Source organism: Lonchura striata, chromosome 8 (assembly GCF_050655825.1).
Source record: "Lonchura striata isolate lonStrDom1 chromosome 8, ASM5065582v1, whole genome shotgun sequence".
Lineage (NCBI taxonomy): Eukaryota > Metazoa > Chordata > Aves > Passeriformes > Estrildidae > Lonchura > Lonchura striata.
In genome coordinates this window covers 12225807-12253681 of record NC_140710.1, presented here as the reverse complement: position 1 = coordinate 12253681, position 27875 = coordinate 12225807, and the positions used below count along the sequence as shown (strand labels likewise).

At 39.2% G+C, this 27875-nt stretch overlaps 1 protein-coding gene across 1 annotated transcript; it reads right to left on the bottom strand.

Annotated features, from left to right (window-relative positions):
- Positions 1–754: 754 nt before the first annotated feature.
- Positions 755–25552, bottom strand: GIPC2 (GIPC PDZ domain containing family member 2). The gene is made up of 6 exons (XM_021527387.4): positions 25245–25552; positions 17550–17735; positions 13957–14137; positions 10594–10703; positions 9813–9894; positions 755–2153 (listed from the first exon to the last, which is right to left on the bottom strand). Exons 1-6 carry the CDS (start codon positions 25482–25484, stop codon positions 1999–2001), a joined length of 954 nt encoding a protein of 317 aa, XP_021383062.1. The 5' UTR covers positions 25485–25552; the 3' UTR covers positions 755–1998.
- Between the last annotated feature and the right edge of the window lie 2323 nt (positions 25553–27875).

The window sequence follows — 27875 nt, the reverse complement described above, 5'->3', positions numbered from 1 at the left end:
ATTAGAGCTCCAGAGATTATTTTTATCTTACTATTTTATCAGTATAATGAAACAAATTATCCACTGAGTATAAATGCTTGAACAACATTAATTTCTCAAAATAAAATGAATGGCCAAAACACAAGGGGTTATCTGCTACAGGCAACATTTTGTGCGTTATCCATAATACCTTTTCTCTTTTTTTAAATGAATTCTTAATTTTAATATATTTTATAACCAGTGGCAGGTTGGTAACTAACACTAGCATACATAAACACTTCCACAGAATTTGACATTTGAGTTTTATTATTTGAAACCAAGAAGAAATTCCTGGCATTTCCTTTTTGCTTTTCACCTAGAAGTTTAAAGAACAAATTATATGCCCACAACACTTTAACCCCTCATTATCATGAGTACATCAGCTAAAGTAGCCCTGCACAAGACAGAGAGTGTGCTCAACTGCAACAGAAGATTGTGGGCTAAGACTTGTAATTATCAAAAAAGAAGGAATGTTCAAACTCCTTTTGCAAAGTAATACATCCTTGGGAGCCCAAGCAAGCAATGGGATGTACAAAATTTCACCACCTCCTTACAGTTTCTTCAAGTTTATTTTAAAGTTTTACAGAAATTTGCTTAAGTGGTGTTGAGAATTCTTCCTCAAGAACCTAGTAATGAGAACAAGAACCTTTTCTCTCAATGATACTTCAAAGTGTCATGGGTTTAGACAAAAAAAACAAACAAACAAACAAAAAAAAAACCACTGACACAGAACATGTAAAGTTATTGGCATAATCTTTATTTTAAAGAGATCTCTGCAATTCAGTGAAAAACATTTACTTCAGGTAGTGATTTAGAAAAAAACTTTTGTAGTAATTATTATATATTCTTATGCAAATATAAAAATTCTAAAAAGCTGTGACACCTTCTCAGGTCAGAACCCACATTCTTGTTCAATTTAACTTGCAATCATTTCAGATTTATAAGTAAAAAATTAGTAGTTAAAATAAACATTTATGTACAATATCATTGGAAAACCTAACACCTAATATTAGTTTAACATATTTTTCAGGGTCTAGGCACGTATTGTCATCTAAACTACAATTCCTTGTGACTTTACAATAATATCTTTTGGGTTTGAACACCTTCAATATCTCTCTTGTGTTACCATGCTAAAAAAACCCACAGACAAGAGGGGAACTCCATGGGATCTCAAGAAATCATTTAGCATATGCAAAGATCAATCAAGCACTTAGTGATACACTGTAGTCTCCAGTGCAGTCTTCAGATATTATTCAAATACATTAATATTAATAAAAATTAACATTTATTTCTTTCTATGCAGCTCCTACTGCAATATTATGGCATCTGAATCAAGCAGCAGCTTCCTGGTTTAAGATTTCTACTCTACATACCTCAGTATTACCCAGAGCATATTATAACTCAAATGCAAGCAAGCTTTCTCATCAAAAGATCTTAGTTTTCATGTTTCAGAGGAAATTTTCCCCTGAATTTGGGTTCTAATGAAACAGGGAAACTTCTTCCCAAAGTAAAAACAATGTCCAAGCCAAACTGCAACAAAACTTAAGGCTTTAGGTTAATACATAGGGACAGCAGAAAACCAGGGAACTGCAACATGAAGGAACAACTTTATAAACCTCTCTAAAGGGATAACATAATCCAAACACCTTGTTGTGTATGTCTAACACTTTTCAGAATACTGCTATCAAAGTGTATGTACAATAAAAATTACCTAATTTTCATAAAATTTCAGTATACATATATCACCTTGACACTCTCCTCACAGTGATTTCTATACGTAAATTAAATGTTTTTAATTGCAGTTGTCAGAAGATTGGGTTTACCCTCATTTTTATTAGAAATCTTCCTTTGCAAAGGAAAATCTCAGGTCAGAATACTTGTGCAGACCACTCTGAATTCACATCAATAAAATTACTAACATTATGATGTATTTGTAATCATTTTGTATTTTCAAACAGGGATTGATAAACTGCACAGTTCTCATTCCAGCCGTCCTTGCTTAGCATCACCTATTGCTCCCCACACATCAAATACAAACTCATCTGGAAATGCAAAGTCTCCAAGAGTTTCATCTAAGGCCACTGCAAATTCATCTGGGTTTTTCTTGTCTCTTCCAGCTTCCACAATTGTTGCAGCTAAAAAGCAACAAAACAAAATAATGTAATTATCATGAAAGTGACAGCTAACACACAAGGCAAAGATAGTTTTGGGATGTCTATTTTCAAGAGCTGGTGAGGTCAGCTGAGGGAGGTGCAAAGTCTACCAGGTGAATTTAGGATTCAACAGGAAATTATGTTCTAAGTTCATGCTTCTGCCTCTAGAAAGTGAAAAAGTTATTTCTGAAAATCCCAGCCAGGTGGGTCAAATTGAGCAGAAGGAAGAGAAAGGCTTTGCTGCTGTGCACAACAAACTGGAGCCACCAAACACCAGGAACTCTTGGTATCCAGCAGAATGAAAGCAGAGCAGTGATACAATGGAGTTAAAGTATTGTATACCAATACTGTCCAGCATTTTCTCTTATTTACCACAAAAGTATCAGAATTTATCAAGTGTCAGAGCTCACTTTTGAAATGGCTACCCTGGGGCTGCTGCTTAGGACTGACTCTTTAGTTCCTGTGCTCATCCCTCCTTTTGCCACTGCAGTTTCTCAGACTCCAGGAAAACAGAAGTCTATCCCAAGCACTGGATGCTGACAACCCATGGATTAGAGTAAATGAAAACTGTGAGGGCTTAAACCTCTTCTGATCATGACACCTGCACCTCCATGAAGGGTGAAAAGAATCTGCACAGAAATTTCTCCTGGTTAAGCCAGGCCCAGAGAACCACTGGCAGCAAGCTAGCATGGTTTGAGGGCAGAATGCTCTGTAAGACACATTTAGCACAAACAGCATTGCTGAATACAGTTTATTTTCTGAGCTGTATCTCTGCTCCACAGCCTCTCTTCACAGGAAAATGATTGTATAGTACAATAGATGAAACATCAAAGTTTGCTTCATTTTGTGATTACTTTACCACACCTGCCTTAAACTGCTAGGTGTCCTCCATCTTTTGTTAAACATAAAATACCTGCCACTTTCTTCATGAGCATATCAAATTCAAGTGTCAAAATGAAGGATTTGATAGCTTCTAGCCTTTTCTTAGAGGAATAGCCAAACATAAAACACATAATATAGTGCCTGAGAAAGGGAAGGAAGTTTTGAAGCCACAGACAAACATCTTTACTGGGATAGTCTGCCATCTACCACATACACTGTATTGAATCAACAGGGCAAAATCTCTATGATAAAAACAAAAATAAACATTCCCTGCCCTGAAGTTTTACTAAATATAATTAATTTTATTTTGTTGACCTAAAATTCAGCTCAAATTTATTGACAGTTATGAACTTCTGGCAAACAGTACTTGCTGTTGTGCAAACATGTAATAGGCTGTAAGCAAGCTTGAGCCATATTCCACACTGCAAATGTCAACAACAGTAATTCTGAGGAAACTTGATGTTTTGGTTTTAACTGTGTTCAGCTGTGAGGCTCCAAACACAATCACAGTGTGTCAAACTACACAAAGCTGTCCAAGGAAAATGTGTGTAAAACTTGACAAATAAATTGCTGTGATAGAGACAGTTCAAGTATACCCCAGCTTCCCAGGCACCACTAGTGGTTGCCAAGGAGCCTCAAGACCTTGCCAGAAGAAACTCTATCCCTGTTCCACTGATTCTCTCTGGGTGCCCTGTGAAGTTCCCAGGACTCTGATTCAGAGAAGTCTGGATGGGAAATGGGCATTACAGACAGGACTATTGTTCCTGGTAGTGGAACACAAGAATTTGTTCTGTGACACCACTCTATATTCCTTGACAATGTGACACAAGAAGGTACTTACAGGGAAGCAAGCCTGGAGATGATGAAGTGAAGGGTATAATTGAAACTTCACAGATTTCTGGATATGAAGCTGGATATGAACTTACTTTTTATAGACACTGGGAGAAGGGTGGAGAGAAAAGAGCTGTGCAAGTTGGCATAAGAGCAAACATGTCAAGAGATTGTTACAACAGCTATTTAGAAAAAGCTGCCATCAAAAGAGTAAGGATCTAGACAAGTGTTCAAGCAGGGTGGGAGTGAGGAATGTAGCCATTTTTAAGATAAATTGGCCAAGAGATATGGAAGGACCATATAACACAGACAGCAGCAATAAAACAAGACAACAAGGCATTATATCACAGTCCAGCTGCCCTAGCTGAAGCTTCAGAATTCACATAATAAACTGTCATTAACAGAAAGTGAACTTTAAACATAACTTTATTTGAAGATTGATTTTCAAAGATAATTAAACAGAATCTGAAAAAAATGGTTTATTATAGGTTTACAAAACTTGAAAACTAAATCCGCTAAAAACTTGGCGCACCAACTTTCAACCCAGCCAAGTAAGAATCAGAACAAAAACTTCCATTTCCATGTGTATCGAGTAAGTCCGATCAGCACCGCCGGGCACGTTTAGTGCAGTTATTTCCTGAGGCACACCGGCATTCCCAGTGGGAATGACCTGCCGGAGGGAGCGGGCTCCCGGAGCGCTGCGGCGGCGCGGTGCTGACCTCCAGCACCGGTGCAGCGGCACCGCCGGGCACCGCCGGGCACCGCCACCGCCGGGCACCGCCGGGCACCGCCACCGCCGGGCACCGCCGGGCACCGCCGGGCACTGCGGCACCGCCACCGCCGGGCACCGCCGGGCACCGCGGCACCGCCGGGCACCGCCACCGCCGGGCACCGCCACCGCCGGGCACCGCCGGGCACCGCGGCACCGCCGGGCACCGCCACCGCCGGGCACCGCCACCGCCGGGCACCGCCGGGCACCGCCAGGCACCGCCGGGCACCGCCGGGCACCGCCACCGCCGGGCACCGCCGGGCACCGCCAGGCACCGCCGGGCACCGCCGGGCACCGCCACCGCCGGGCACCGCCGGGCACCGCCGGGCACCGCCGGGCACCGCTACCGCCGGGCTCCGGCACCGCCGGGCACCGCCACCGAGCTGCACAATAAGTGATTACAGGAATTTTATTCCAGAAAAATGTTTTTCCACAGTCAAAAGAGTCTCAATTGTCTTCATATTTTCATTTTTTCAGTTCCTTTCAGGCAATGTTAATATCTGATTAATTTTTACATAAAATGTGAAAAGTTCAGCAATCTTAAAAGTGGTGAAAGGAATTAGAAGTCTCACCAACTTTAACTGAGCTGTTACTATCAGGCTTCCCAAAATATGAACAAAGTAATATGTTGGCTTTTCGAATATAGTTCCTTTAAAATAACCTCAAAGATCTTTCACAAAATCCTTATTTTCACTTTTAATAGACACATGGGGCACAAGCCATGAAAGCTACCTTCTGCCTGCCATTCTTATTATCTACCTTACACAGTGGTTTTGCTACCTATATCCTATAATGTAAAAAACTTTTTCAGAAGTCCTGACAGAAGCCTCAATATTTATTTAGCTATAATGCTATTAGAAGTTTTGCCTTAATCAAAAGGTAACAAATATTATTGTTCTGTCCTGTCACTCTAAAGCAGAAAATTAAGCATGTTATTGCAGTTTCCACTGGTTTCCATTCCAGTTGGTTTAAGTTTCACGTTGAACATTGTCAGATTTGGTACTCAAGAACTATTAGAAACAGATCTTAGTGTTCCTTTTTCTTAAGTACTAATTCTTCTTGAAGTTTCTTTTTTGTTTGTTTGTTTAACTGGACTTGCTGCCATTCCTTTTACCAAAAAACTCCCATTATTCTTTCAGAGTAAATGAATAGCCATAAACAATATACCCCTGGATGTATGCAATAAAATCCTTTGGGAAAGGAAGTCTGGTGACAGAAGGAGAAGAAAACAACAGATTCAGGGAAAATATCGCTTCAGTTAAAGCATTTAGAGATAAAAACATCTATTGAATATTGATGGATTGGATTTGCAAGCTAAGAGAAAAAAACTGGGTAACAAAAAAGGTTTAAACTTGTTAAGTATATTTTGATAGATGGTAAGTTTGAAATATATAGTCAAAAATGGAGAAATAGATTTCCAATTTTTTAAACAAACAGAGAATATGCAAGGATATTTCAGCCTGATCTCAGTGATGGAAGGTTATGAAACAGACTATCTTGTGTGTGATCACATAGCATGGACAGGACAAAACAGGGGGCAGGCCCAGCCAGCAAGGGTTTAGGAAAGACAGGTCCTGCCTGACCAGCCTGATCTCGTTTTATGACTCACAGGATGAGGGAAAGACTGTGGATGTGCCTACCTGGACTTCAGTAAAGCCTTGGATACTGTTCCCCACACCTTTCTCCCAGAGAAGCTGGCAGCCCATGACTGCACCAGGGGATGTTCAGGTTGGACATCAGGAAAACTTTCTTCACTGAAAGGGTGGTTAAGCATTGAATGGGCTGCACAGGGAAGTGGTGGAGTCCCCACAGCTGGAAGTACTCCAGAAATGACTGGGTGTGACACTCAGTCTATGTTCAGTTGGCATGGTGGTGCTTGGTCAAAAGTTGGACTCGGTGATACTGGAGCTCTTTTCCAACCCTAATGCTGCTATGATACATCATGTCTGATAATATTATAGAGAGCAACAGAAAGGAAATAATCATCCAAAAGCAGAAAAATAGAACAAAAGGGAACAAAATATTGGTGGATGAAGCCAAAAGATGCTGAAAAAAAATGTGGACAGGAAGCCCTTTTGCCATCATTTACAATTGATAGCGTCCTGTGGTTAGATCCAGGCTTCCTCCCACCCAGAATTTTTGGGATTAAATACAGTCCATAACAATTCAAGTCTTACGGATTCAAAAAAATAAATGCCAAAATTTTTCACTAACGCTGTTTCCTGAGTCGTTCCTATTAATCAACTGCTCAAATTCCTTTACCAGAAAGCACTCACAGAATTTAGAACAACCTTTATTATCTCTCAGCTGTGTATTTATGTTTTAAAGAATGCTGAAGTCAAGCCTTGGCCCAATTTCTAATGTGCCCATAAAGTGGCTGAGGAATACATTTCCAGAGCAGACTGTTCCTTCGCTGGATTACGTACAGTTTTCAGTACAAAGGAATGAGGAAGTAAAAAGGTAAAAATGCATCCAAAAGCAGGTATGTAAATCTCAACAGCATTTAGATCTCTGAAAATAAAAGTAATAAAACTGTGCCAGAAAAAAGTGCATGCATTTTCTTTAACAATTTCCAAGTATTTTGGTCCAGCCTAGGGATTTGTGTGTAGATTTAGTCAGCCATTCTTGAAACTGTCAAGATACTTAACGATGCAAAAATTAAGGGCTTTATCTCACCTTTAATTCTGTTGGTAATTTAACATTAGTTTTTCTTTCCTTTCTTTCTAACTTATTGCTTAAAACTGGGGCACTGTTTCAGAATTCAATCACACCATGGAAGTGTCATTTTAATGGAAATTAAAGAGTAACATTAACCGACATCCAAAGATTCTGACAAACAGAAGTGCATGGAAGTGAGCAATGATTGAGATCTTAATCACTTGTCAGCTGCACATTGTGATGACTTGCATTTTCAACTAATCTGGCTTGAGTAATGAGTAAAATTTTGAGCTAAGTGGTGATTGGCATTCTCTGAATGAATCTTTTCCTCATATTTCATTTTCATGGGTGACTGATCACATCCAGTATGTGAAAAACTGACATGTGTTAATTGAACAGATTTGTGACAGGTGATTAGCTCTCCTTTCCTAAGAAACCTAGAGCTGTTTAATTGTTTTAAAATGGTAAAGTTGGGGGGTTTGAGTCATCACTGTTGGCTGTTAACTCTCAGATTAGAATTTCAGGATATGGCTTCAAAGGTGCAAACTAAAGCTACACGAACCCAATAGTCTTTGATTTCTGACAGCTCCTCTTGGTTTCACTCTTCTTTTCCTCTTGGGAGGAAGAGGTGAGGGACAAAACAATCACCACGCTAGGAAGAAAAGAGCCTCTCTATGAACAAAGACCTCTTCCTTCTTTGAGTATTCTTTTAAGGCATTTTTTTTTAAGTTTCCAAACTACATGCTGAAATATGAAGGACACTAGGTCTTTTTTTGGGGGAAAAAAATCCAAGGAATTCATGGGAAAACTCTACCAGGTGCTTGGCTATTAACTCAAAGATATGTGTTGAAAGCTGAACATCTCAGTCTACTGTGCAAGAGCCATCCTGTTTACAGTACTGAGAGCCAAAAATACAGGGAACACCAGTTCCCACAGGACTGTTCCCATGGACACCAGAAGCAGAGCACCTACAGCTGCTTATTCCTGTAGGGCAAGGAGCCTGGGGACCTTGGAAGTAACCTGCAAGGACAGGAGCTTCCAGAAGCCCAGCCTGAGCCAGGATTGCAACAGCTGCAGGACAAAAACAGCTCCCAGAGGGACAGCTGGCAGGGGACTCAGCTTTGAAGCCTGAGCCAGATTGAGGCACAGAAGTTGCAGGAATGAGATGGGACATGGAATCCTCCCTAACCTAAACATGGCTCAGCAGCACACAGGCCTCCCAGGAGTGTAATATATGGCAGCAGCAGCACATATTAGAGTTGCTGGGAACAGAAATGTTGAGAACTTCTAGTTTCCTGGGAATTGGTAGGCTTAGATAGAACGTACAAAATAGAGGGCAGACCTGCCCTCTCTTCTATGCCAGGAAGCCCACTGCTACCTTAGACTAAAGGACAGATATTGTTTAACTACATTTTTTCTTGTGAGAAAACTAGTGGAATCTGCCAAACAGATGCTTGCTGGTCAGAACACTCAACAAAGGCCTTTTGGCTATTCAGATAACCACCCTTTGTTCTCATTCCTCTGTGCTAACTGCTCCCCCTCCAGCCCTGATGCTTCCCCTCTGGAGCTTCATGCCAGACCTATTTTCTCTTCTGCTTTGCCTTTTCCACTTCTCTCTCATGAAAGCTTTCTTTTCAAGATCACTTTCCATTTAGCCTATTCTTTCCTTTTTCTTGGCTGATTCTTTTAAGATATTACCATAATAATAAATACCTTCCTCTTTGTCTCAGTACCAGCAGCTCCACAAGATCCTAGGAGGATTACAGCAGCCACAGCAGGCTGCAACAGCTAGACTGCAGCTTCTTCCCACACAAATAGAAATTCCTATTCAGTTATTGTCAGAACAACAAAGAAAAGCAACAGCTGCAAGGACAAATTTGGTGCATCTTTAAGGAACTTATGACACTGGGGTTAAGTAGTTTCTTTCAGTAGAAATCAATGATTCTTAGAACTAGTAAACATTCTGTAAGTTTTCTCATGTTCATCAGAACACAGGTTTTAGACATTTTGATAAATTTGTGCAATTAGTCTGTCAGTTCCCTTGCTTAATAGTTGCTTCTTCACTGATGAAGATCTCAGGTTCAAACCTTAGCAATCATCTTTGATGGGTCTATGCCAAGGGGCAAAAAAGCAAACAAACATACTTATCCATAAGAATCCTTAACCATGGCACACACACAAGATTCACTAGAAAATATATGCCAAAAAGAATACAGTGGTGACTGTTATAGCAAAAAACTAAAAAATTCATGCAACAGTGTATAGCTAATGTGCAGAAAGAATAGAGGATTGAGTAATTACATCATTACATTGAAGTGGGGGGGGGGGAGATTCTTTTATCAGACAAACATATTTGTAGAAACACAGGCAAGTTTTTAAGACTGCAGGCTGGACAAATTTTGCTTCACTTACATCCAGAGACTAAAGCACTCAATAAATGTTAGACTACAGAAAATGAGAAATTATTTAATCTTGCAGTAATGTATCTGCTAGAAACTCACCTAATTCAATATCTCTTATGCCCATGTATGTTTCAAGAAGCTCATCCACTTTTTTAATTGCTTTTTCTTCAACTTCAGTTGGCTTTGTTGGAATAAAGGGAGAGAAGAGCAAAAGTATGATTATACCCATGCAGATTTCAAAATAACCAGCAATGTGCCAGTAACTATCCTCACTTCCATCTTGGCCACCTAGACTTATAAAATCTACAGATAAAACACACTATTCCACTCTCTTTCCCTCTTCTCACAAACATGAGCTTTCCTCATTCATATCAAGCCACACAGCTCACACATTCAAACTGAACAGGGCTTTGTATCTCTTAAATACAGATCTCTATCAAATCCTCATCAGCTAGAAGAGCCCAGAATAAATAATATTTATTCACGAAACTCTAAACCTGACTTTGCACAAATTCATGTCAATGTATCTAATTAGCCTCTCCTAACAACAACATTTACACCAACCCCATAGACTTCAGTGTCAGAAATTGAACAAATTCTTCACAACCATCTCACCTCTCTTTCCCCGCCCCTTCCCCTCTTTTCATCACTCCTTGGTCTAATCTAAATTCATCCATGTAATTAACGACATCTAAATACAGGTTCTGTGCTTCCAGGTTCTTCAGCCCCATCCTGTCCCTGCTAGTTGTCACTTTAGTTGTTCTCTTTAGTCCCACGAGCTTTGTAACATCCAATTTTTCCTTCCTACTTCTCAGCCTTGGGGAAGAATAAATCAGAAGCTGGGTGATTAAACTACTGAAGGGCATATACCACACCATACCATTTCCTCCACAGTAGCAGGGCCTTTGGCTCTCAGGCGAAGTGTTTCTCTCCCTTTGGAGATTTTAGCCTCTGACAGAGTTCTGCCTTTGGACCTTGGTTCCAGCCTTTCTAAAGACAAAATAAAAAGAAAAATTCAACAAAAATAAAATACCAAACAAAACTACATATACAGTACAACAGAATATGAGGTATCTGTTTTGCTTATTACAGTATCTTCACATTTAGTCTAACAGAGATCTAGATTACATTAAAAACTAATTATAAATTAACTATTCTAAGTATAGCTTTACTGACAATTTCTTGTCTTTAAATTGTAGCATCTGCTCAGCTGCACTGAGGCTAGGACTTCCATTGACCAATATACCCAAGCAGGCCTATGGCATTCATTTCATATATGTACCTTGTGTAATTTTATTTCCCTATTCTACAGGGAAATATTTATACCTTTATATTAGACAGTGGCTGAATTCACCAGCCAACTGCTGATTTATTCGGGTCTCTACAGGCAGAACACATAGGAGGTTTAGCATTGCAATGTTTCTATCTTTCACTGATGCAATGGTGCAAACACTCCTGCTAAGCAGATGATGAGGAGCCAACAGAGCTGAGCTAACAACTTGCTTATCAGCGCTCACAGAGGTGAAGTGGCCATGAGCCGATCTGCAGGACGTTTTTCACTGGTTTCACCAAAATTATTTCACACCTGATAAAACTCTATAAAGAGTACCTGGTTTACACCAAGTTTCCTTTACCTAAATTCAGCCTTTCTTGTTTCATCCTGGGTAAAGGCACCCCAGTTAGTAGATAGAGCATGGAAACATTTAAGATTTGAGTTTCTTGTTCCAGGATGCAATTTTACATTCAATTTTACATACATGACAAGGCTTTAATTTACTTACTGACATGGGAATTACATAGTGAGTCTGGAAAGTGTTAGATGAAAGGAGACAATTTTGCAGAACTGCTTTTAATTGTCCTGTTACCTCGAACAGATTATTCCTCCTCTTAATAGCAGGTCTTTCTAATAATCTCTTCTTGAAGGCAGTACTTTAATATATTATATGAATTTTGCTCAGGTAGATTTCAACTCATCATTCTTGCATAAGTGGACACAAATCTAGATTATTATGCTGAACAATATGCTTGAAAAGTAAATTTTGTTAGCTTTCATTATACAAATAGGTATGTCACAATGTGTTATATATATATTTAGGATAAACACTTTTTCTTAATCCTTTTATTGCTTCAAGGACAGTTTAAAACGTCCTTAAGATTGTCATTATTTCTGCTAGACTTTCAAAAAGTCATTCCTTATTGAAAAAAAACCACATTTTTCAAATTCTGTCACCATAATCACCTTAAAACTCATGATTTGACATAACTTTTTTTTTTGAGTACTTCAGACCAAAACACTCTGGCTATCACAGAACTATTTTTCATATTCACTCATTAAAATGCAGAGTTTGTGTTATGCTGCCTTTACTTTGTTTCTATTCACTTTTCACAATTCACAGATGCTTGTGACTGGTACAAATCTTTAGTTCTGTGCTACAAGCCTTGCCTAGAGGAGCTGAGACAGTCTGTGTGTACATGGTAGAAGGATGTCCAACCAATAAATTATGCTTATTCCACATTATGCTGAGAGGAAGAAAATAAAAATAATTTAACACAGAGGCTTGTCTCTTATTTCTGTACCCTCACCAAATACTGATGAAATTAACAGGAATTCAGCACCAACTTGTCCAGAAGGATCTGGATCTTGTCTGTCATTTCCTCTGGGGCTATTCTTAGTGCTTAAGCTGCAGCTGAAGCATTATCTTTGTGCCTGAAGCCTAGCTTTACCTAAAGCTAAAGGCAGAACGTTTAACCTACTGAGCACTGCAACTTGCAAGTTAATTTCTGCAGGGTAAAAAAATAACATCTTCCAAAAATCTGTCCACAAAGCTCTGGCTGCCTCTTAAATCAATGCCAAAAAAAAGGTATTGCCATGAAATTAGTGCATTTCCTCCTCTACATCACAGACTAAAAGGTATCGTAGCACCCAACTAAAGTAAAAACTACTAAATTATAGCTGAGGTCATCAATAAAATGCTGATTTACCCTGTTCTTTACAAACGGACTGTGTAACACTTTAGCATTGAACACAAATTATAGGCCCGTATTAAAAAAAAGGTATTGCTGCATTACTAATTGTGATGGACAACATATGAAATTCTTTAGCATAATGTATAACATACACATGTACTTAACAGCAGTACCAGCTTACATACAAACACATTAGAGATCAACTCATAACTCCCATTCTTCACAGAAGCAACAAAAGCAAAAAAAAAACTTAGCATGTCTCTCATTTTCAATTTCTGCTGCTATTCTGACACCAAGTGTCAAGACTGGTGTATGACAGTAGCTGTAAACTACTAACACATTAAAAAAAATTGAAAAATAAACATTAAAAATTTTTGCTGCTGTAGTGAAGACAGTGATACTGAACTGACTGTTATTTCAGGTGTGCAGAAGGCCTCACACAAATTTATGATTTAGCACTATTTTGAAGTTTTTATTACAGGAAAATGTTACATGGTTTGGGGAGAGGATCCAAAAAATGAGATAATAAAAATTGTAACTCAGTCTCTATTTTGACTGCCTGAGCAAAACTTCCCCTTTTTGTTTGTTTTTTACATTGATAGAGTTAATATATACAAGAATTAGCAGTATGTATGCGTTCCTCCTATTTAAGCAGCACTTCCTCAGAGCATGCAGGTGGCAAGCAAGAGCAAGCTCTGCAATTCTGCTTTCTTCCAATTCCGAGTACAACTGCTGCATTACTGGAGATCCACAAAAAGGCTGGGAGGGAGATAGGGAGAACAAGCAATCTGGCAGCAAAGGAGGTACTCTGGGGAATCCCAGAGAGTGCTTGCTGCAGACTCCTTCTGCATTAGAGAGCACAGACCCCAATAAAGGGTACAGAAATAGAAAAGTCTGACACAAACAACAGATTATGTATCAACAGAGGAAAAAAGGAGTTTTGAGGATCAGGACATTAGTGAAGTGATCTGTGTTTTAAAACTGTACCTATGGAACAATTCCTGTTCTAATTTTGGAACATCACGTAGTGGCAAAAGAGACTGACTAAGGCTCAGGTGAGGTAACCCACACCAGGATGATTGCTGGAGAAAGCAAGATGGAAGAAAATCCATTCATAAACCTTCCATTTCAAAGAAAAAAACTAAATGTACTTTCTTGCAGTAGTTATGCTACCACAGGTGGACATCTGGCTGCATTCTGAAAACAGTGTAATGCAATGATGACATTTTACCATCAAGGTGTTTTACTGAACAAGGTGGACAGTCAGGTCACTCACCAAATGCTTTCAAAGGCTCTACCAACTCCAGCTTAAACTTCTGACCTTTCTCCAGATCTTTTAGCATTTTGGCAACTTCATAATGCCGACACTCTGACACATTTTTCCCATTTATGGTCTCTATGTGATCACCCACGCAGACGGTTTTGGTTTGGTCCATAATGCTGCCTTCTTTGATTCGCTATTGTTTGAAAAAAAAGCAACACCACCAGAATTAGAAATTTCTTTAAAAGGTGATAGTTTTTAAGAGGTGACACCACCAAGTTTCAAGAATGTCAGTTAACAATATCAACACTACTGAGCTTATTATTCCAGCAGTGTGTTTTGTCTATAAGATTATCATAAAACATATTTTAAAAAGCATTATTTTTCAAACAAAGTATTTTAATAAGCACTGAATATACACTCAGGGGAAAAAAGAATGCAACCACACTTTAGAAATAAAGACTTCTGAATAACCTAATATTTTTGTGCTTTAAAACTGATCATAGGCATGTCAGTAATGTGAATGGTTATTCAAGGTTTTGGGTTTTTTTCTATTTAATATCTTGACAAGCACAGGAATAGAATTTTTTCTCTTCTCCAGTATGGTCCAGGGTCTTAGTAAAAAATTACACACTGTAAAGGGCTGATCTTAATAAGACCCATCCCCAGTGATGAAACTACTATTTCACTCATTAAGCTACACAGCTGTATATTAAAGGATGTCCTCTGAAATAATAAAGAATAAGAAAATGTCTTAACTGCCATCTCATGGAAAACACAAATAGTCTAAAGGCCATAACAGAAGTTACAGCTCTTACAAAGTGTAATTTAAAAAGTATGAGGGAAAACCTTTAAAATATCTCTATGATTTGTCACACTTCAAATTTCAGTGATTCTGTTTATTGTTGTTACATACCGTCATAATTTTTCCATCCTGTGCATACATCACATCATCCATTTTTATACGGCTATTGAATAGAAAAACTATGACATAGTAAAATATCTTTTATTTTGCAGATACAAATTTCATTCTAACATGTTCCTGAATAACAATCTTTTCAACAAAGACTGCTGCTCAGGCTAACTTTGCTGAGATAACAGTGAGACGAGGCAGAAGAACGCGTTGCCACCTCCCACTGTAGCAGCCTGGCTGCGCAATCCGCCAGGAGCTGCTCCCACCCCGCGCACGTCTGAGCCCACTCGTGTGCCTCCATCTGAGAGTCAGTGGGAAGTGTCAGTGCTCACTGGCATACCGTGCAGTGCTATCATTTTAAGCCTCAGGCTGAGTTTAACTCCTTCTAGCACCAAACAGAAGCCTCGTGGTGAATGTGGACATGGGAATTGTACACACCAGAAACCAAATGTGCCAAATGTGTTCCTGTTACCAGGACTCAAACCCTGTCCCACCTGGCTTCAATGTTTAGTCTACATGTTGAATATTCATTTAGCTTTTCTTCTCCACTTGAATCCCAACACTAAAACTGTTTAAATAATATTCACTGGCTGTTATTTGTGTTGCTTTTTATCATCATTCTGAGTTAACTGACTGAAACAGTCAAGCTACATTGTCACAGTAATCAAGATGCAATTGCTTGTATTTCAAGTGCTCTACAGCCCATTGAGAAGCTATGAGGATCGATCTATATTTCCTATGCAATGCCTACTCCATTTGATAATGTCTCCTTGTACACCACTTCAACTTCTACTGCTGTTCTTGGAATGTTAATTTGACTCCATAATACTTTCTCCCACCTGCCTCTGTACCCAAAAATCAAATTTGTGAAAGCAGAACGACACCAGGTTTTGTTCTTAGTAATGCAAAACAATATTAAATTTTATAGGAAAAAAGCCCTGCAGTTCAGTGTCAGGTTTAAAATTGGTTGGGTAACAATATCAAATCTAGAAACCCCCCTGTTATTCAAAATGCAGTAAAATAACTGCAGCCCATAGCAAACTTCAACAACCCACCAATCAGTAAATTTAGTATTAATTTTTAATTAGGAATGTGACAGTTACAAATTTTTAAGGACAATATATGTATATATAAGCAAAAAAAAAAATTCTATAAAACATTAAAGACAATCTCTGTTTAGTCATTTAACTAGACAACGAAGTAAAAAAAAAGATGCAGCTTTTACTTTTGTATATGTGTTTTCTGTGCTGATTTAAAGGATGCATTGGCTAAATCTGCAACGTCAAAGTATGCTCCTGGAAACTCCTTAAAATTGATGCATTCCCACGAAGACCACACCATTTTCATTACAATGCTTATTATTAGACCAGTACAGGATAAAATAATATGTATTTGCTCAGAGGACTTTTACACAATTTACTGGAAATTACAGCTTGTCTGGCTAATGTTGTGAGGGTTTTCCAGTGTGCTCCAGTTGTGCAGTAGTCTGTGCGAGGCCTGTTCTCTCTGCCTGTTACCAAGCAAGCACAAAGGGAGTGCCACTGCACAGGGCTGCACTCGTGAACGCTGCTCACTGAAGCACTGCTTTCAATGCCTTCTTTTAAAATGCCACAAAAGCAGCAGCACAACTGAATGTTATGGGCTGTATAGATGCCACCACTAGAAATCCACAGTTTTCTGTCTATAAACATAAAAGTTAGGCTATGATTTAGCCAAAATGCTTAGTGAAAACTTCACTGCATCTTGACTTTCACAAACATTACTTCAATCACATTTTTCCACAACAAAGACATGCAAACCTTTCTAAATCATGTCTTGCTTTATAGCCATGGTAGCTAAGGAATGAACAGAAAAGACAACCTCTCCATACAAGAAGCTCTGTTTACAATGAGAACAGTGACTGGGGCAGCAGTAATCAAAGATAATTGCTAATGCCTCACTAATAATGGATAATTGGAGTATATTAGACTAAAGAATCTCAAAAAGGCAGAAATTGTGATTAAGGTTCCTAATACCTAGTCTAGCAAGGACAGCATCATTTCCTCAGCCTCTACTTGTCTCAAAATATACTGCCTCTAGGTCATATAGAAGAGGAGAAGGAAAATAATTATGATTAATTTACTGAGTATGCTACTGCCCATACTTGCTACTCAAGCCCATTGTGGTAAATTGTGTTAATCCATATCCTTAAAATTCACCCTATCTAAGACAACAATACTGGAAAGCTGAAAAACCACTATACTTGCCCCTACTCTTGTACAGCACAAAGGCTTCTGCCCTGGGAACAGCCAAAGACTGAAAGAACATGATCTCATCATCACATGAGTGAAGAAGTTCTATAAGCATCTAACAAATTACATCAGAAAATCAGTTTAAAACAGGAGGGGGCAGATGCAAGCAGTATCTAACACCTACCACCTCAGGGTAGCCCAGGAGATACAATGGTCTCATTGTAAAGCTGATGCATGTTACACAAGCAATGAACAAATGAACTGACTTTGAATGACATGCAGTACAGATTAGCTGAACTAATTTTGAATTATGTACCTAAAGAAAAGCAACTTTATTCTTTACTTAGCATATATATGATAAGAAAAGATTTTATAGTTCTAAAGGATCACTTAACCAATCATTAACCTATTATAGTAACAGAAGCTTCTATGGAACAAAGTATTTCACTGGTAATCAAGTTTACCTTTATAAAGGCACAGCCAGTTCCATTGTCTGTAATGGTAAGTCCCAGCATATCATCAGTTTTAAGAATTTCCACTTCTTTTCGCTGTCCTTTCACATGGGCAAATATGAAATCTTCAAGGCCAATCTGTGCACCTAAGAGCTTGTCCATATCAACTTTATGAGTGTTCAAAGTGCAAAACATGATCTGTGTGGAAGGAAAGCAAACACATTAACAGTGTATTAGGTTTGGTGAGCTTGATAGGAAGCTAAAATGAGAGTACAGTTCAGGCCCCTGGGACAGGTCCATAGCTAAAAATGATCCCCTTCTCCACCTACACCAGAAGGAATAGTCTCCATCCACACACAACAGAAAGACTCAGGAGCTCAAATTGCAGGAAGCACAGGAAAGGGAGCTCCCTGTGTGAGCAGCCTCTCAAGGCCTGTCTCAGCACACCAGCCCTGAGACAGGCATCTTGAGCTGGTACAGCTTGCACAGAGGTCAGAGTAAGCAACTGAAGAGCCATCACCATCTTGTGATTCATCATTCACCCACCTCAAATTCCACCCCATTCAAAGATCACTAGGGAGTACTTTAACACTTGATTAGTTTAAAACAATTTAATGGGGAAAAAAATATAGAGCTTATCAAAACAAAAGTGTCATGAGAGAGCGTGAAATTATTTGTATTGCTCCATGTGTTCCTTCATTAGCTCAGAGCACATTGCCTCCAATGGGCTTGCTTAGTTCCTGCCTTTCCCCAGCATGAGTTGGGGTCATCCCTGTTCCAGTAAAAGAAAGCCTTAATAAAAAGGTCAAATTGCTTCTTTATAAATCAGCTTTTCTGAGGAATTTCCCTTCAGCACTGAATATCAGGCAGTCCTTTTTCTCCCTACACTTACACAAGTCCTTCAGCAGGGAAGATTCTTGTCCTGGTCATAGGCAGGGTGAGAGCAATCCATCTGTACTGCCTGGGAACAGAGATGCTTTTGCCCACCATGGAGCTGCACTAAGGAATTTTGCCAAGCCCAGCACACCCATCACAGCTACAGTAATGACACATGCCCAAGCCTTTCCAAGCTGCAGCAGGAGAGGAGTGAGGGCCAAGGCAAGCCTAGCTTCCTCCTGGGCAGCACGGAAAGCACAGGGCAGCAGCCAAACCAGAGAACTTCACTCCAGGAGAAACTTGGGAAACCCCTAAAATCTGCTTCACTCAGGCAAAGACATGGGTTTTCCACGCCAGAACACTACACATGCCTTTTCTTTCCTTCTGGCATCACTGAATGGAAGCAGAAAAATTGAAATGAAAGTCACCAACCTCTTTAAATTGATTCCAGGTCAAAGAAAGAGCGGATACTTTTACTAATGTATTTCACAAAGAGCAGTCAAGTTTCTGGAGCTTTCTAGGACTTAAGATTCTGTAACTGTGGAGGTTTTAATCTTAAAAGACTGAAAGTTAATAGAATCTGTTCCTTTACAGTCTTGTTTAGTTGTTGTTTAAAAAAAAAAAAAAAACAAAAACCAAAAACCAACACCAAACAGCCTTATTCGATGGCTACTTGCTTATCTCATCTAATCCATCAAACATCCACTGCAATCTAACACCTTATTTAACAATGAAAGTCGTAACAGCACACCCTTAATAGATACTAGTTTTAGTTCCTTGGGTAATGTAAAGGTTTTCAGTTAAACAATACTCTAGATATAAAAACACCTGGATAAATGAATCTGGTTTTAAGTAGAAAATCGAATATAATAATAATGATAATAATAATCCCTAAGGACAAGCTCTTTTTTTAAACCAAAAAATTAAAACTGATTATACCAAGTTCACATACACATTTTCAGCTCTCTCAAGCTACATAACTTTGCCAGTTTAAAATGGTGACTCAGTTCTCTGTTCATTGTTCCTGCAATGAATAACAAGCACTGTCTTTACATTTTAGACATTAGCATCCTTCATCTGACCTTGTCAAACAGACAATCTAGTAAATACTGTCACACCTTTGAATAGATAAAATTGGCAACAGAGCAGAAATGTGATATTTAGAAACTTGATCCAGAGTTTCTCTTTATAGATCTTCATCTGGATGGCATTCCTACTACAGCCTATAAGTCTGCAGAATTTTTTGTGAGTCAGTTCTGTACTAACCACAAGGTTGAGAGAGCATCAGCTAGTCAAAAATAAAACTTAAATCATACTTCATCCTCTTTAGTGAACAACTGCTTTTTCTCAGAACAGATATATGCAAAGAGTAATGTACTAAAGATGTAGCTACCTAGAAAGATATACCACTACACCATCTACTAGTTATAGCATAGCTTTATTTGTACACAACTGAGACCTATTGATTCAAAAATGGTATTTTTCATAGATGTTACATAAGTTTAATAATGGTACCTAATGCCAGATTATATACTTGAATACTTAAACAATAGGTTCCACTCACTCGAACTTTTGCATATTTTTAATAGTAATGTTCTTATTCAAAAATGAAACCAGAAAAAAATTCAGTATGCAATTCTCACGGTTAAGTCTTTTCTGTCCTTACCCTAAACCTTCATAGGTATTTGGTCTCTAACTCAGTATACCAGTGCTGTGAATATTTCATGCCAACTTTAGCAAGATATTATAAATCAGAACTGTTACATCAGCCACAAAGTATCTAGGATACCTCTTTCACCAAGAGTTATCTTCTGCAACACTCAAGAAGAAAATTCCATGTCACTGGACACTAGGGGCTTATGCAAAACTTTATAAAATAGATTTGTCCAATAAGATTACTAACAGATTATTTCCTGCATCCATATTTTCAATTGGAAGTGACCAAATTAACCAACAAAATCAGGGCTATAAAAAGAAATATAAATATATGTGTTACATAAAGAAATGGTATTAGCTAAGAAAAAGAAGCTTACATGATGTGTTATATAAATTATATATGCAGTACCATATTGCATGTTCTATATATTAATTGTACTCTCATCTTCCATATTGGGCTGACACCTTGAGAAGAACTGATTATAATAATAAGTTGATTGATAAATTATATACTCAGAAGCTATTGAAAAGGTATTAAAAATCTCAGATAACTTTACAGATATCATCATCACCTTCTGTTTATCATCATCACCTTCTGTTCCAGGTAGGGAACTGGAAATTTTAATTCTGAGCAAGATGTAACACCCACTGACATTATTTCCCTATATACATAGATGTCAACATATCAAGAATTCACCAACACATTTTTTAGGTATCTTACTCACTTTATCTTCCCCGAGGAAAATGTGAGAGCCTTGACCAGCTTCAGCAACAGCAAGAGCAACCAGCTCCTCCAAGTTCTAGCGAGCTTTTGGTACTGTCAGGTATTCGGCCGGGTCAATACAGTCAATGGCTTATAAAATAAGCATTCAGTGTTTTACTGTTTGCTTTGAGGCTTGGTTGGTGGGTTTTTTTTTGTTTGTTTGGGTTTGTGGGTTTTTTTGTTTGGGTTTTTGGTTCTTTTTGTACACAAGTATTACAGTGTAATACAGTTTTCACAAGTAATTACAGTGTAAGTTCTTCCATCCAGTAATTCCATACTAATATTTCAAATACTTTCAACCTAAGTATTGAAAAAGACACAGCAAGCATCACATGCAATACGGGTGTGACATTTAAGCACTGCTTAGGGAAACAGCAAGCAAACAATTCTTGCCATAGGGTTGGGAGGAGGTGTTTTGTAGGGAGTGTTAAGTTTGCTCATTTAAAGTATTCAATCTGTAGGCGTGATTGTGAGCAATTTATTTCAACAGATAGCAGTAACAATAAAACTTCCAACATTTTGGTGATGAGAATTTCACAAGCTGATCTTTTTCTCTAAAACCAGATTTTTTATTGTTAAAAGGACAGCTTTGCTCAGAAACACAAGTTTCAGCAGTGGCTTATTTGTCAGCAGTCTTTCATAAAAGTTTAAACTGAACAGGTTTAAATCAAATACTTCTCTGAAAGTTTAATGTGGCACAGCCTCACAGTATACTTGACTGTTTAGCATGAGGAGCCTGTGAACAGCCCGCACTCAAGTTCAGCAGCTGGACTCTTGCTACTGGAAGAGAAAGAGGGAGCTGCATTTCTGCCAGAAAGATTTCTCTTCCCCTGAATTACCCTTGTGATGCAAAATCCCTTCCACTGTGAAAGAAAACCTAACCTCCAAGGGCTCTGGACAGACACAGCCATTGAGCATTAAGTTTAGTTCACCAGCCCCACCACATTTCATCTTTCAAAGCAAACAAAATAATCAAAAGGCAAACTGCAAGTAGGCAAACCAAAAGTCCACACAGCCTCTATGGGTTACCATTCCCTTCTCATCTGATCAAGAAAGAGCCCAGCTACAGCTGGACTTTAATATCCAAGTTCTCAGTGCCCGATTAGTTATTCTGAATACTTTAAAGCCCTACCATGTGCTCTCACAGGAGCACACCACCACCAAATGCCTTAACAGACCCACATTGTCCTCCAGTCACTGCTCATTTATTTATCATACAGGCTGCACTCAGCACTTTCACCTTTAGGGGAACATTCCCTGCTACATTCCCAACAGTCAGAGTGGAGTAGTAATCCTTAAAGGCCAAAGCTACACATAAATATTTTTTCCAACCATTTTTCCTACTTCAACCCCCATAGAAAAAAACGGGAAGATATTTCTATTACTTATGCAAATAGAAACATACACGTAACTGTGTGTGGGTTGTGTTGTTAGTTAAGAGTTGCATCTATCTATATTTGTTTTAGCTCTGTGCTTCCTTGTTTAAAGCTTGTTGAAGTAATCAAGTTAAAAGGCAAGAACAATGTGATGTACCTTAAACAACACTCATAATAATGATGCTGGAAATTATAAAACTTAATTTTTTTAATGTAACTTTAGTCAGGAGTTTGTTCTCCTTTGCCCAGAGGGAGGGGAATTGAAGTTTCTTTTTACAACACTCTTCACAGGGATTTAAAATTTTAACATTCACAGATTGGGAGTAGCCAGAAGATACATATGAGATAAGAGATCATTATCGATCATTACCCCCCAGCATCACTCCCTGACAGCACCTAAGACACCTGGTCTGGGAAAAGACTGATGCGACAATTTAAGAATGAGGACCAAATTAGCATCGAAGGCAAAGGGATCAATAACCAATAGGAGATCGAATATTAAGAACTGCCTAATTCAACACCAATGAACAAGAACTTCTTAGGGTTTTGTCTGTATTTCTTTCTCCTGCAGTTTCGGTGACAATGACAGAGGCAATGTATTGCTAGAAGCCATATTGACTCCTCCTCCCTGGGGAAAGAACAGCCATGTTGGGCAGAGAAAAGCAGAAGTGCTGGACATTGCAAAAATCAGAGAGGTAGGCAGAAAGGGAGGCTTCTGCCTACCCCTCAGCTCAAAAGGGCTAAGAGATATATAAAGTACCTACAAGAAAGGATGAATATAGGAAAAGCCTCAGAAAGCAGCTGTTATGTCTCACTCCTCCATAGGTACCCAGCAAAGATCCCCTTTGAAGTGATTCCCATCCTGTCCCCATCCCACCCTCATGATCCAGGTCTGCACAGAAGTTTCTGTCACTGTCTATCCAACAAATACTGTGTTTTATATAAACGTCTCTCTGTCACTGCTGGTAGTCAATCACAGAACCTGGAATGGATTCTCCAGCAGAAACCAAACTCAGCTGGTCCTGGGAGGTGTGATCCAAAGAGGAAAAGTGTTGTAACCATGTGGAGTCAAAAGGAGAACTGACAGATTACAAGTATAGCTCATTCAGAATCTATTAAAACTCTCAGGCACGAATTTATCCAAGAACCCATACTTCTGCCTATCCTGCAGTAAACTCATATATCATTAAATGTACTCACTTCTGCAAAAGATATCTGAATGCTCTCTACACAGAGCTCTTCCCCTCCACTCCCCCCCACTATTTTCCAGCCCAGCCACTCCAGGGTGGAGATCTCTGTGATAGGACCTCTTTCCAAAGGCAGTCACGTGTGGGTATCATGCTGCCCACAGGCTTCAGCAGAGCTGGGTCACTGAAACTTTCCTAGACAGGTAACACCTACAAACAGCATTTGAGTACCTAAGCGTCCTTCAGTTTGCTGAGATGTAGCTTCTTGCACTATTCTTTACAACAGATTATCTGTCCAAAAGCAGTTTTAATGAATAGAAAAATACAATTTAAAATAAATTCTAATACATTCACATTTCTTGGCTGTTTGCTGATCTATCCTGTCTCTATGCAAAAATCTGTTGCATGGCTCTCTGGTCTGAATTCTTCACTCTGTTATGCCACCTTTACACCAAGAAATATTTTTTTCACTATTTTCACATCACATCATACAACTTTCTTAAAGCAAACTGAATTTCTGGCGTAAAATATTTTCAGTTCAGTGCCCCCAGCAATAATTCTCCATCCATTTTTAGCAATAAGCCACATTAAAAAAAAAAAAAAAAAAGTAAAATAAATGGAAAATCAGGGAGAAAAAGAAAATAAGACACTTCTCCAGTCTGGCACAAGGTTGGCAATATACGCCCATGATATGTGGTGCTTCCTCTAAGCCTCTAAGGGTGTCAGATTATACATCTAGCAGGAGAAACAGGAGCACACCATTCATACAAAATTAAATTTCTCTGTGAAAGCTGTTCTTCTCAAGTCAGTGGAGCCAAAAGTTCAACAATGAAAGGAAGAAAACTAAAATAGAAGACAATCTGCTAATTATGAGAACTTGAGAATACAACGTATAACTGAGATGGGACAGAACAAAAGGGGAACAGCAGCTCAGGATGAAAAGAAAACAAAGGAAGAGAAGGTCAGAAAGCAGCTGGGAAGGTCTGGGACACTGATGCATTGCCTCTTAATTACTTAATGCAACAGTGACTGGTTGAACTGTATTCACTGCTACTGCCACTTTCACTTTACAATTTACTATTTGAAATGCTACCTCAGAACAAAGACTGTGGTAGCAGTAGTCTTTACAATTTTTTAAAAAGTCGTCTACAAAGCAGAAAAGAAGTAAAGCTGTACAGCCACACGTAGGCACAATGAAATGTTAGCCCTCTGTTTCAACTTGCCACTCAGAGGTTAAGGTTCAAAGAACCACATAGGAAGAACTTGATATGGCCACTACCTTTTAACTAAGAGAAAACAATGCTTCTACAAACACAAATGAATCATTATCCAAACAAATGTTTAGAACACGACTCAGAAAAAAAAAGATCAAAAAGGCAGCAGATATTAAAAAGGAATCCTGTTACAGACTTAAACTTAACTCCATTTGAACAGTGAGTGTTTTAAAAATTACCTGATAAAGCAGAAAACTTCCCAAACATCACTTTCGGCTGAAATTTTAAAATGTAGTACGATTCAGGGCCTTTATACCACATGCCCTCCCCTTCCAACGCCTTTATTCTGGGTATTTAGCCTCATAAATCTGCTGTCCCTTTTCTAACTGGAACGAAGCAGTGCCTAAGAGCTGTGTCAAACAGCACTGGCAACACAACCGAGACACCGGCGTTTTGCTCAAGAGGACCATTGTTTTTACCGCGTAAGAGTTAAACGCAGTCTCACGGGTGTCTTTCCCCGCACGGTAACGCTCACTGGAACAGCAAAGGGCGTTCTTTGTCCCGCCAGGTGCGAAGCGGGCATGTCCGCACAGCCCCGCGGCGGAGGGCGGCGGCACAGCCCGGCGCGGCCCTACCTGTGCGGGGGGCAGGCCGAAGGCCGCTCCGATCCGCGCGTACAGCTCGCGGGCGCTGCCGAAGCCCTGCACGCGGCCCGTGGGGCTGCCGTGCGCCAGCTGCGCGTGGAACTGCAGCCGCGACGCGCTGGCCGACGGCAACGGGGCCGCCGCGGGGGCCGGGGCCGCCGCCTCGCTCTCCACCAGCTTGAAGGTCTCCTTGGACTTGTCCTTCTTCTTGTTCCTCAGCCCCAGCGGCATCTTCCGCGCCGGCCCCGGGCTGCTGCGGCCGCCGCCGCCCGCGCCGGACTCTGCCCCGGCGCGGCGCCGCCCCGGCCCCGCGGCCATCGCGGCCGCCAGGTGCGCCCGCCCCGCCCCGCCCCGCCCCGGCCCGGCCCGGCCCGGCCCAGACCGCTCCGCCACTGAGGGCTCCTTCACCCACCTACCACTCAGGAATTTCTGCTAAGAGCGATGCACTGAACACCGGCTACTATAGATTTATAGCCAGCATGTGAAAGAAAACCTGAAGTATACAAGGACTTCAGGCTACTCTTTCTCATCTATCACAAACTGTAAATCTCTAAGGGTTCATAAAGCAACAGTAAAATAACCAAAGTTTAAGAGACTTCCTATTGTACTGGACAACAATTCTGAAATACTGATATTTAGCACAGAAGATACGCTTTTGAAGTATTTGCAACATTTAATGAATTCAAAATATTTCCTCTACTGTGAGAGCTACATATTGTAGTCAGAAGCTCACATTTCAGGAGAGATCTGTGCTCCAAAGTAACCACACTCACCTCAGTGGAACTGCTCCATTTTCAGTAGCACACTGAATCCACCCAAGATGTGAAGAGTGCAAAATTCATGAGGCAACATTAAGCACTTCTAAAGGAAACTGCTCGAAAGGCATAATCAGCACTGCCTTACCACATCCTCTGACTTGCACAATAAAAAAGACAAAGCATTGCAGAAAAAAAGGATTCTGGCACACCGAGTCAGACCAGGCAGGCAGAGACAATGAATTACTGTGAGGCAGCCCTGAGTCAAAAGTTCTTAGCAGATCTAATCAGAGCACCTCTGATTACATGAAATTACGTACAGATTTTAAACTGCTTATGCTGTGAGGTAAAAAAGATTTGAAGCCAATTTGACTTCAGCTTTTCCAAAATAGCATGTAGTAGATTTAAATGAATGCTCAAAAATTGTTTTTATCCAGTTCTAGTAGGAGATAATTTGATTCAATACTGTTAATGATTCTGCAGGAATTTCCACCAATAAAAAACCCAACAAAACTGCACAATAAACTTGCCTCCACACTTTAATAGTTGACTATCCAGTTCAGTTTGAAACCACAGAACTTAAATTGAAGGTTTCTGAGGCTGCAGAACTGTGTACTTTTTCCCCATTACTGGAATGAAATTCAGACAGCATGTTAGCATTCACTGATAGTGCAGTGAGACAAAATGAGATATTAACTAACAGTACCAAACTATTCATGTTCATCTTGATATTTAGGGGGTTTTGCTAGTTTTCAATTTTAAATAAGCAACTTATTTTAAAATAAGCCTTTTATCATTTACTAAAATGTACTATAAAGGAATTGGTAACAAATATTTATCTCGACTCATTCCTTTTCTTGTGAAAAGATAATTGAATCTTAAAACCAGTAAATACTCTTTATTAATAATTTTGTTAATGAGATCTACTAAATGAACACAATCAAGTTTCCACATATACAGAGGTTGTGCAGATTTATTTTAAAAAGAATTATGGACATTAATAGTCCTAATTTAGGTATCTGTTGCAAAGCTTTCTTCAGTGGAATTGTGTTTCTGTGTTTCATATGGAGGTGGATGGAGAAAAACAGCTGAAGTTGGTATAAAAACTATGCTGATCCTACCTACAGCTTGGAGCAATGGCATCAGCTTTTAACTATGGAAAGAAAAAATGATGAGGCCAATGGAGTTGATCAAATAAACTGAAGGCACAAACAGTATGGTGCATTTATATGCCATCATTAGTTACATGATGTAAAAAGTGAAATGGAACCTTTTTTTTGACATTTAAATCAGAAGACGATACTGCACATATGCCTAATTTCAAAACCCAAACCTAAAAAAGCATAGACATGAAATTGCCATAGCAGTCCCCTGCTTTGGAATGAAGGGTAAAGAAGTGTTCAACACTCAGTTTCATCTCTGTTACTGAAAAGGTACATTACCATGGACTTCTTTTTCCTCATCTGCAAGTACTATTTATTAATATTGCTCAGATAATGGATTAGCAGTTTTAGTGATTTAGATTTTATCAGCAACACAATGCTGATTGAGTGGTTTGTGGAGCTGTAAATAAGTCAGTCTGCTGAGAACCTCAATGAAAAGAAGGTTGTAATGGACAGAAGACAACAAATCCTGTTTTCAAACTCCCTTGAATGTGCAGCCTCTAAGGAAGCATCTGCCAACACTAATTAATGCACACTAAAACTAGATCAACCAATCCAAATAAACCTCCAGCAACTCAGGATACTAAGCATCTAAAAATTACTTCAAATTAACTTTTTGAAGAGAGTTAATAACTGAAATAAAACTGGTATTAGCCTTGGGTTTAGAAAGAAAAATAAACCATTTATTAAAAAAAAAAAATTTG